This window comes from Malus domestica, chromosome 02 (genome assembly GCF_042453785.1).
Source record: "Malus domestica chromosome 02, GDT2T_hap1".
Taxonomy (NCBI): domain Eukaryota; kingdom Viridiplantae; phylum Streptophyta; class Magnoliopsida; order Rosales; family Rosaceae; genus Malus; species Malus domestica.
The window spans coordinates 34,801,195-34,813,283 of NC_091662.1; the positions used below are offsets into that span (position 1 = coordinate 34,801,195).

The 12,089-nt window shown below is 34.2% G+C and overlaps 2 protein-coding genes across 2 annotated transcripts; one reads left to right on the plus strand and one right to left on the minus strand.

Annotated features, from left to right (window-relative positions):
• Nucleotides 1-298: 298 nt before the first annotated feature.
• On the minus strand, nt 299-4,111 carry LOC103418570 (annexin D4-like). The gene is made up of 6 exons (XM_029096168.2): nt 4,039-4,111; nt 3,120-3,292; nt 2,355-2,573; nt 1,691-1,915; nt 802-873; nt 299-693 (listed from the first exon to the last, which is right to left on the minus strand). Exons 1-6 carry the CDS (start codon nt 4,082-4,084, stop codon nt 484-486), a joined length of 945 nt encoding a protein of 314 aa, XP_028952001.1. The 5' UTR covers nt 4,085-4,111; the 3' UTR covers nt 299-483.
• Nucleotides 4,112-9,619: 5,508 nt separating this feature from the next.
• LOC103411570 (annexin D3) lies at nt 9,620-12,043 on the plus strand. Its single transcript, XM_008350203.4, has 6 exons — nt 9,620-9,920; nt 10,383-10,528; nt 10,695-10,922; nt 11,126-11,338; nt 11,439-11,528; nt 11,681-12,043. Exons 1-6 carry the CDS (start codon nt 9,740-9,742, stop codon nt 11,882-11,884), a joined length of 1,062 nt encoding a protein of 353 aa, XP_008348425.2. The 5' UTR covers nt 9,620-9,739; the 3' UTR covers nt 11,885-12,043.
• Nucleotides 12,044-12,089: the final 46 nt, after the last annotated feature.

Genomic DNA, 12,089 nt, shown 5'->3' on the forward strand with positions numbered 1-12,089 from the left:
TTGAGTTTCATTGTGTAAAATGAGAGGAAGGTTGAGTTTCAGGGGGCTGAGTGAGAGGAATGTTGAGTTTAGGGAGCGTTGGTGTAAATAAGCTAACGAAAAAGCTTGTTCTGGATGATGTTGAAAATCCTACTTTATTCCCCACACCGTAAACATAATTTACCATAACATCTTTTTTTCCACTCAGATGATTGTTTAATTGTACTTTGTACATTCTATTTAGAAGACAAACGTTGCATTGTAAACATAATTATAATGTAAAGCTGCAATTTGAAGTGGTTTGAACAAGAAAATCAGCTTATTGAAATGGTAAAATGTCTCATTGATCGATTGATTTATTTCAGTTTCTTTTAATGATAACACAACACTCATACAGAACACTATAGCTATAACAGCCATGAAAGGCCAAACAATTGAAAAGAGTAACACAGAGACCCTTCAAGTAATCCCAACAAACCCCAAATTTCTGTCCTGCCGTTTTAGTCAGCCTCCTCGTGCAAGCAAGGTGAGTAGGAAATCCTTATAGTTCCCATTAGCCATCTCTTCAATTTTCTCGACTAAAGAGACTCCGTGGTGGTTCTTGAATTCCTCCTTGATCTCCCTCATGTCCGAGTCAGCTCGGGTAACAATTACTCTGGTCAATCCCTTTTTGCTATGCTTATGCACATCAGTTCTCAATGAAACTTCCAAGACCTAATGAAGAGAACAAGAGTTTAAGAATTTCATGCACAATGTTGCCTGAGAGGTTATATGTAATACTGCATGAGTAACTTCATACAAAAATATATGACTCTGGCTTACCTTGCTGAAATATTTATCAGGAGTACATAGGCATTGCACCGTCTCTTTTAACCTCACAGCATGATCAAGATCCTAAACGAAAGCAACAATATGACTTTAGAAAATAGATGTAAGAGGCATTCTGAATATTGGAAGTATTTTGGGTTGACAAAATTTCTGGATAATGTTGCACAGCCAACTCTTTCTCCCAAGTTTTTTCTCTTGACATTCGTTGGGTTGCATATCACATGCCATGTAAGTAGGCGAAGAAAATTCGGAGAAAAGCTGAGAAGTTAAGGGTCTATTTGGTACTCTACTTGAATTCAACTTTTTAAATTCAAAAACAATTTTTAGGTTTTAAGTCTTAAAAACTTGTTTGGTAGGATTGTTTTCAAAATTGAACTCAAGACTAACTAAAAAAATATAGTCTATTATCTAAAAACATAAAAAGTGAGTTTTTAGAGTTTTTAAACTTAAACTCACTCCTTTCTTTTCTCTCCCTCCTCCCCTCTCATTCCAAATCTATATATCTCCTCCTCTTTTTTTTTTAACCTTTTTCGTCTTTCCTCCAATCCGCTCTCTTCATTCTCTCGGTTCTTTCTCTCACTCATCTTCCTCTCTATCTCGTCTAATCATCTCTTCTTTCTCTTTCTTTCAATCATCTCTTATATTTTTCCCTCCTCTCTCCTCTTTCTCTCTCTCTCATGCGACCCTTTCTTTTTAGATATCTTTCTCTAATTTAAGTCATAAGATTTGAAAATTTTAAATCGCAAACCAATCAAGTTTTTGAGTCTTAAAAAAAATTGTTGTCAAGAAATGTTCTTAAGAAATGTTTGAGAAATGATAAAAAAATTTCAAATACGATACCAAACAGGCCCTAAGGGTTTCTCTTTGGACCTTATATACATACCTCATCAATGTTGTGGCCAGAAATCTCCTTGTAGTGTTTATAGACTTCCTTGAGATGGGGCTTGCTCCTTGTTGATAGTATCCTGATCACCTCATCATCTTCATTGGGATTCCTCTTATCGGCATGCTGAATGGCATTAACAAGTGTTTTGGCCTCAGATTTTGCAGTGTCATCCTTAACCTTTGATCCTTCATACCTATAGGCACTCACAAGGGCAACCAAGAGCTGGACAAGAAATCAAAACACCAGTTAAATGCGTTCACATGTTCATTTTATATACACACATATTACAATTCATATATGTTTATTACCAAATCTGTTCAACCGATGGAACCTATGTACAGCACAGTCCTAGCTGTTAAAATACCGTACTGCGCATTTGGTAGCACTACCAGTATACTATCCAGTTTTGAAACCTATCTTTGTTTCAGACGTGGTCAGTAAATATGAAACAAATAGTCGTGCAGTACAATTTGAATTACCCCTGCAGAAGAGGATCTTGTCAAATTGAAAAAAACCACAGAATACCAAGGCCCATATTTCTCAATTCTCACTTGGATGATCTATCTCAAATCACAATTAGAAAATAGGAACTATTATCCATCAAACGAATGAAAACTAAGAGACAACTATGCAGGTATTAAGTACGAAAGATGACATTTACCTTGCCTTCAGGGCCATCAATGTGGTAGGCAACATCTTCCTCAATGGAGTGATCAAAGAGGGAATGGTAAGCCTTCCTAGCTCCTAATAGCTCCTCGGACGATCTAGTGCATGCAATCTCAACAAGAATACCATATGATTCTGGACCTTTTTTCAAGGCCTCCTTTGCCAAACGAGCATCTCTTTCCCATGGATGCATTGTCCATAGCACCACAGCATTCTGAAAAAAAAAATCATAACAAAGAGCCTCATCACTCCAATCTCATCATTTGTGCATAAATTTGAAGACTAATGTTGCTTATTAGACTAATCTTACAATTCAAATTATCGGACTGTGAATCTAAATCACATATGCAAACATAACTTTAATTTACCTAATGAGATCTAATGAGATTCTCAGGCCGCCTTCCTTTTGAAAGGACGGATTTGCAATAATGTGTTGATGAGTATCAGTAACGTGTTGATAATCCGTTAACATCGATTTGTTATTAACTTATTAGCATTTAACTTGTCCAGCTTTATCAAGTTGTGCAAGTATGTTAAATATATTGGTAGAACTTCACAACAGACATACAATTCTAACCAAATTCGGAATGATAATTAGAAGTGAAACCCAATAATTGTTCCGTCGATAAAATAATCTCTTGTTGTCATATAAGAGGTCTCATGTTCGAATCTCGTTTCTATCAGAGTGGAGGGATGTGATAAGAAAACTAAAGTAAAAATGCCTTAAAAATAAGATAAAATAAAATGACCAGAAAGTTACCTTAAAACGCAGGAACTCATGCTTGAGAAGCTTTACATGGTGATCATCCCAGCGCTCAAAGGAACGTTCATCTACCTTGAAAAAGTGGGGAGTTGCTTTCCTGAAGGATTGCCTTTCCTCAGGATGCGATTTTCCCAGTGTTGCTACTAGTGCCTTCTCATCAACTCCAAGTCCTGCTTCAGTTAAATTAACAGTAATTAAATAATAAAACAATTATCAATAATTTTTAAAAGATTAGTGAAAAAATTCACATTCCCGTCAAATTAACTACAAAACGTGTTTATAAATTGACTTCATATCACAGTGAGAAGGAATCGGGATGAAAAGGAATCCAAATGAGAAGTATAAAATTACCATTTGATGGAAAATTGGGCAAGAATTGGATTTTTGGTGTTTTTGAAGCTACAAAAAGATTAGTCCGTATGCTGTAAATTTTTAATTTTTCACAAACCAGCATTTTGCATTTTGGGGTAGCGGAAATCGAACTCGGAACTTCATGAATGAAAGTTCATAACCTACTGAACTGGATTTAGCTATAACATTAAGCAAATGGGGAAAACAAATATAATCCATCAATGTGATTGACTAATTCACTAAGAAAAAAAATTTGAAAAAAAGAAAAATAACACTAAAGAAATAAAAGAATTAAAATTGGAACGTAAACGAATTGTAATTGTAAGGGAATTAACGCATTGAAATTGATATGATAAAATAAAACAGAAGAAAATTAATATTTATATGGAACCTGAGAAAGATTGACTAATTCACTAAGAAAAAAAATTTTAAAAAAAGAAAAATAACACTAAAGAAATAAAAGAATTAAAATTGGAACGTAAACGAATTGTAATTGTAAGGGAATTAACGCATTGAAATTGATATGATAAAATAAAACAGAAGAAAATTAATATTTATATGGAACCTGAGAAAGCCTTGGTGAGAGTTTGCAACTCAGGAGTAAGAGCCATCGTTTGTGTTGATTCTGTTGGTGTAGAGATCTTCTGACAAATGCTGCAATATATATGAGCCCGAAAGGTTATAATTGTCATTTCCTGAAGGGTACTTTAGTAACTTTATCTATATTATAATAGTCAGTAGATTAATGAGGGTGTAATGAACTGATTAAACGGCAATGAAACAGAAGTAGAGTTCAATGTCGTATTTTACAAATTTATAAAAGTGAGTAAATATATGTGTCATTAATCCATTTATTCATGTAGCGTTTCTCACCTGTACATTCCTTGTCTGCATATTTTGGTTTCCCATTATTGTTATAATTTGTAGTTTTCACCCCTAAAATTTTGATGTTGCCTAAATCAAATAAGTGGTGAAGGGTGATGGGAAATGGGTCAAGATTGAATCACAATACTTGTGTCATGACTTGTCATTTAGGGTTTAAAATTTCATGCCTTTTTTTACAATTTTTTTTAAACAAGCTATTATTATAGCCACGATTAAATTTTGATACATTGCAGTCATAAAACAATATCCTGTAACAAAATTGTAAAACTGTGGAAACCAAATACAATTACTATGATATGAATGTTTGATCAGTTCAACTATTACAATTATTATGATACTGATGTCCGAGTTCAGCTTTTGTATTCATTGTCATGTTGGCCTCTCGAAAAATACCTACCTAATGTTTTCCCTATCTACAAAGACTTCCATGTCAAACTCCCTCATTGGGTACTTAACCTTAAGGTAAAACCTAAATACATTCAATTATGTTAGTGTTACTATGCTCACCACCTATTTCATTTTCCTTCACGCACTATATAGATATGGCATCTTTATTGAAAAATTTTAGTTCAAGTTTTTCATTGTAAGTTTGTTGTGTTGTTGAATGAAAAGGAATAATAATATATGATATATAATTATATACAGTTGGTGTTATAAATTATTTTGTTACAACAAGTCTAAACACAGATATGAATGTTCATTTTAAAACCCCATGACATGATAAATGTGACCCTATTTAATTTGTTAGTGACCATATCGTGCAATGGATATAGTCAACAGCTCAATGCTATATTGTCTATTAATTCCCATATGTGTACACAACAAATACATGACACATGCCTTCTCTAGAAGGGACATCCATCTAGCACATGGACCTCACATCCACAATGTCAAATATAAATAAATCAAGAAGTTAAGGCTAATTTGAAATGTGTTTTTAAATGATTGGAAGAGATTTTAGAAAAAAAATATGTTCGTAAAATACACAACGTACAAAATTATGAATATAACTCAATTAATTGAAATAAAAAAATACTATAAATTCATTGAGACAGTTGCATAACCCGCTAGACTATATTGTGAATTATTATTGTAAAAATAATGAATACAAACACTTATAATTAGAGAAAATTAAGTAAGGGCTCATTTGGAAGTGTTTTTAAAATGACTAAAAGCGCTTTTGGTAAATTGATTTAAGGGTAAATTACATTTTGCCACCTCAGGTTTGAGGTTTATTGCAACCTTATATAACATCTTCAAAAAATTTCACTTTCATACCTCACGTACTATTTATTTCAATATAATATATCCGTCACATTTTCCATCTATTGGTCTGTTTAGAGCTAACGTAGTTGCCAAATTTGTGCCACATGGCAAAAAAAATTAATTTTTATGCATTTAAAATATTATAATAATTTACCTTATTAAAAAAAATAAAAAATAAAAAACTGAAACCCAGAAACCCATCCCCCCTCGACCCACCTCCCTCTCCTCCACTCTCTTCACCTCCCCTCCCATCTAAAAACCCACCCCACCCCCACTTCCCCATAGACCTAAACCTAGATTGCTCGCTCCCCGAATCCTTCGAATTCAAACACATTGGCAACCTCCCCTCAACCCCTTCCCTTATCCTCTCTCCTCGAACTTATTCCCGAACCTCCACCACGACAACATTCCGCTCCTGCTGCCTTCGCGCCTGGACCTATCCCGCTCCAATCGAAACCATTTTGGAAACTCCGCCCATTACCTCCTCGACACGAATAAGCTCTTGGATTGGTGCCAATTTTTGCTCTGATGATTTGTTCATGCCGTTTCTCAACACCATCTTCCAAACACCCAAGACAACACCCACCCCCACCATTTCTAGATGGGGTGGGTTTTTTGGATGGGAGGGGAGGTGAAGAGAGTGGAGGAGAGGGAGGTGGTTCGAGGGGAATGGGTTTCTGGGTTTCAATTTTTTTTCTTTTTTTTTAAATTTCTTTTTTTTTTTAGTTTTTTATAATAAGGTAAATTATTATAGTATTTTAAATGCATAAAAATTATTTTTCTTGCCACATGACACAAATTTGGCAGCCATATGACACAAATGTGGCAGTCACGTCAACTCTTAACGAACCAATGGATGGAAAATGTAACAGATGTCTTATATTAAAATAAATAGTACGTGAGGTATGAAAGTGAAATTTTTTGAAGATGTTGTATAAGGTTGCAATAGACCTTAAACCTGAGGTGGTAAAGTGTAATTTACCCTTAAATCAATTTACCAAAAGTGCTTTAGTCATTTTAAAAACACTTCCAAACGGGCCCTTACTTAATTTTATCTAATTATAAGTGTTTCTATTCTTTATTTTTACAATAATAATTCACAATATAGTCTAGCGGGTCATGCAACTATCTCGGTGAATTTATAGTCTAGCGGGTTATCCAAATAACACTTAAAGTGCAATAGACCTCAAACTTGAGGTGGTAAAGTGTAATTTACCTTTGATTTAAGGTTCTAAAAATACTTAAAGTGTTTTTTAGAATAAGCATTAGTTATGTGCCTCTTGTAGGAAACATTTTAAATGTTTTTTTCACGATCCATTTGGTTTTTTTATTAAGGATTGGTTCAAAAATACTTTCACTAAAAATGTTTTCAATCATTTTAAAAGTACTTCTAAACAAGTCTTAAATCAAATCTTAATTCTTAACGGAGAAGAAATCCGAATCCTTGCCTTCCAGCGTATGAAATACCTTTCAGCAAAGCTGTGAACATACATGTATATCATATACCTATAAAATTACTATTTTCCTACTTTTTTCTTTAAGGCAGCATGTGGTGCTCAACCATCCATGCGAAATTTCTAATTTTCTTCTTGTTCACGTGCGAAATGTATAAAGATAAGCAGTGATCCATATGATATCATATATAATTCTGACGTAAAATATTTTAGATGAGAATCTTCCTCTCGAGTGAAGAAGCTCGTCGGATTTTTCTTGTTTAAAGTAAAGTGCCACCTGAAACACATGCACAGGCAGGCACAAATAAAAACGAGAATTATTTAGTACTGTAGGGCAGCCTAATCCCATCATTTTCCGCTGGTTGTTGAACTGGAACCATATGCATGATTGCATGCACATAATTGCTAGTTATAGGTAAAGAGTCAAAATCTTAGGGTGCAGGTACAGCTAGGGATAGATATTGATCAGATAAGATCATATTATTAACAACTAAAAAAAAATAGAGGATTATAATAAAATTAATTGATAATATAAAGAGTACATATAAGATTATTTTTTTTCTTTCTCATGTGTAAGATTTACTCTCCAAACTCCTCCTCACGTGTGATACATTTTCAAATTTAACACGTGAACAACAAGAATCAGATGACGTGAAGTGTATGGCCACTAAGTTTCATACGTGAAACAACTTATTCTAATACCATAAAAAAATTAAATTTTCATCATAAAACTAATTGATAATGTAATAGTTAGCCCTACTTATAGGCAAATTCAAAATTTCATGTTTCCTCTTCACTCTCCAACAAAAGTGTTCATAATATTGTATGTGATTTCTGGGATATTGTGGCAGTCGCTGATTGAGCATTTGCAAGCTGGAACAGGTTGTCTTATCTTTTCAATGTTTTCTTAAGTATCACGATTCCCATGTGTTTTAATAGGGATTTTGTGCTAATCCTGTCCGATAAACAAAACGATAATCTTTACGATTTTTATTTTATTTTATTATTTTTATTTTTTGGCATTTGAATGCTAACACATTAATATAATCTAATTTTAATTTTTTTCCCTCACCTTCCTCACTTTAAGAGGCTAGGGACAATATTATAAGCAACAATTTCAAATGAGTCATCGTGTTATCCTGAGTGAAATTTACAATGTTGAGAAACTATAATTTCCCCGAAAATAAATGGCGGACGAGTTGGTTGGCTATTGAGAAAATTTTGAGCATAGTCAAATGATCGAGTAAGTAAAAATATGAAATTATTTATAAACCTAAACTCAATTTCGTAAGTAAAAGTAATGGATATTTTTGGACTAAGAATGCCCTGAAAAACAAAGTTGCAAAATATTTCCACAATATGTATGGGATATCAATTGTGTAAGCAGTCTTCCTTCTTGGTGTTGGCTTTGTAGTATATATAGACGTCATTACACATGACGCTTTACCGCAATAATAAAAAACAATGATGCGTATGCACTCTAGTGCCAGTTCAATTTTCATCAATTTTCCTCATTCTAATATTTAACAATCTAACTCACTAACGCTCTTGTTTGTTAAATACAAACATAATATGATTTTTTTTAATGAATATATTATGAGATCTTACCAAGCTTATTTGTACAAAGTTGTTACTGCACTCAAACTGACATGTGTTTTATGATGGACCACATATCCCTATCAAACCAGCTATTATAATAACGAACCAGAAAAATATCTATACATGCATGGATGATTGATTACGATATGGAAATTGAAGTTTAACGCTCGAAAAGGGTTTGGAGTAATGAGAATTTGGTAACCGACCGAATGTGCATTTGTAGTGGCTGCAAATTGAAGAATAAAAAATCTCCTGGTGAACAGAAAATTAACAAAAGTGTGTGGTCTCTAGTGTCAAAAGCACAATTTACAAGGGTGCACCCATGATGCAAAATGATTTAAAATCGGTATTTGCATTTTTTGGTTGACCGAAAAGTTCTTGAGTGAAAAGATGTAAAATATACATCTTGATCAGAAAAAAAAAAATTCTAAAATAAACATCCTTTTTACATCTTTCAATGGTGCGTCTTGGTCTTGCTAATCAAAGAATTAAATGGGATCATAAATTTACATAAATATAACATTTTTAATAGATTAATATTAAAGATCAATAAGTTAAATTCAGAATCGACAACCAATATTAAGTATAAAAAATAGTGATCTAATGAAATTTATTTTTTTACAACGATATATTTGTATTAAATGGTGAAAGAAAATAACTCAACACATGACACATGATCAGTTGTCATAACCTCTAAAAGTCAACCTAACGGCTAAGTGAAAATTGTCATAATTCCGCAACATCCAAATACCAAATTGTTACAAATAAAAACACGAGTTAACTATCTTAAAATGGTAAAGTTCAGGTACTATAATGGAATTAAATAGCCTCAAAATATTTCATCGCAAAACAGGGGTAGTCATGTAAATTTATTTTTTTGTCAAAGGGTAGTCATGTAAATTCAAAATATATAAAATTTAGGGGCAACTTTTCTATTGGTCTGGAATAAGGGCAAATTTGTGAATATGAAAAGATGATGATACAAAATCTTTGATTTTCCAGCGAAGGTTGAGGCGGAAGAAGAGCAAGAAAAAAACTGAATAAGGAGAAGGCAACGGCTAAATGCGGAGGTTCTTTGGTAAAAAGCGTACCTCGTCACTTCCCAAACAAAACGCTTCGGCTGGAAGCTCAGCTTCAGAGAAAGGTTACAAGCTGATGAGCGGATCAATGGGCAGTCTCAAAATACCAGAAACTGTTCCTCCTCCCGACCAAGACTGTCAAAGACTCAAAAAAGCCTTTGATGGTTTTCTTCTCACTCACTCACTCTTACACATGATTCAATTAGTATTTACGATGGTTTCGATGAAGGGTTTTGCGTCTGTCTTTGAATGTTTTATTCACTGGCTGAACTGGGCTAGCGAAGTTGGCTAGAACAGTGTGTTGGCTCGTACTGCACTTTGAATTCCCGTCGATAAACTTTAGGCTGGATTAGGTTAGAATATCGCTTTGTCGAAGAAAAGAAAGTTTTATTCAATCTTGGTTCATCAACTTTGTTGGGTTATGATGAGATTTCTGATTCTCTTTGTGAAATTTGAATGGAATGAGTTTGGATTTCTTCATGGTTTTTAATTGGATGAAACATATGTGGCTTTATTATGCATGTCACCCATCTTCTCTTATCTCTGATATTTTTTTCTTGATTCAAAAGAATATGATTGTTTTATGTAAAATTGATTTTATTAGTTTTTATTGTAAATGGATATAGGATTTGGAACGGACGAGGATGCTGTGATATGGATATTAGGACACAGGAATGCAAGCCAAAGGAGGGAAATCAAAGACACTTACCAACAGCTTTACAATAAATCCCTCATCGATGATCTCCAATCGGAACTTTCGGGAGATTTCAGAGTAATTTTCTCCAACCCTTTATGCATCAAATTTCGGTCTTAAAACTAGTACCTGAATTCGTCAATTCGCAGATTTAATCCTTCATAAGAATGTCATGTTGTTATTATTTTTATTGATGTTCTTCCGTTGGTTTATTAGTAACAATTCAAGTAATGATGCGTAACAGGATGTGGTGATTTTGTGGACACGTGATCCTCCCGAAAGGGATGCAAAGTTGGCGAGAGTTGTACTGACGAAGAAGAAGAAAGTTGTAAAACACCTAAAAGTGTTGGTTGAGATAGCTTGCGCATCTTCTCCGAACCACTTGATGGCAGTGAGGCAGGTCTACAGTTCACTGTTTGATTGTTCACTTGAGGAGGACATTGCCTCAACCATTTCCCTCCCAACCAGAAAGGTAAAATCATATTTACCTCTCTCAAGAGCAGCAGATTCAATTTTTTGGTAAATAGTCGTTATTATGATGCTTGGCAACTACGAACAGTTCGTCTGGAAATATCCTAGAAATAGGTGAAGATTCTCAAAGTAATTATCCTAAAAAACTTCTTATATTCCACTCTTACATTGCATCCTATTGACTCATCATGTCGGTTGGCACAGCTTCTCGTTGGTTTAGTGACCTCCTACAGGTACGACAAACAGCTGGTGGATACAGGCATTGCCAATTCAGAGGCATCTAGATTACACGAAGCCATTGAAACAAAGCAATATGATCACGATCATGTTGTTTGGATACTCAGCACAAGGAACTTCTTCCAGCTCAGAGCAACATTTGAGTGCTACAAGCAAAAGTATGGACATTCCATTGACCAGGTATTTATCACCTCTACTTCTCTACCCTTCACTAGTCAGAATACTTGCGTTCTTTTTAATCCCTCGTTCTTCCTTTGGAACTTGGCACTTTTCTTGACAGGACATTAAGAGTTGTGGCCATGGAGAATTGGAATCTCTCTTGATAGCGGTATATTGGTGCATAGCATCACCTGCGAAATACTTTGCAGAGGTTAGTTCATTGCCTCTGCACAAAGTACTTATATGAAGTATTATTGTTTTTGGTTAATTAGACTCCAATACTGATGAATGTGTTAGGTTGAATTGTTGAAGTATTAATATCAGTTTTAACCTTCGTCGCACTGGAATTTTTTTTACAACCAGGTCATCAAAGATTCCATTGTCGGACTTGGGACGGATGAAGATTCTCTGAATAGAGCCATTGTCACCCGGGCTGAGATCGACATGATCAAAATCAGAGAGGAGTATTCAAAAATGTCAAAAACCAGCCTTGTCGATGACGTTATAGGTGACACATCAGGAGACTACAAAAACTTCTTGTTGACCTTGATTGGAGAAAGACTCTAAGTTCATTCTACCAAGAAGCACCTATTTCACTACTGTTTAGACCTCGATTGATTTTAGAGTACCGAAACTTGTGGCTTATTTTTGATGCTATTGACTGTTTGTAAATAATTCGAAGATTTGTTTCGCTTTCATTTTCAAAGGAAAACTGCTTTTGCATAAGTAACTGGATTGTTGGTCTTCATTTCTACCCAGTGATTATTTTGGA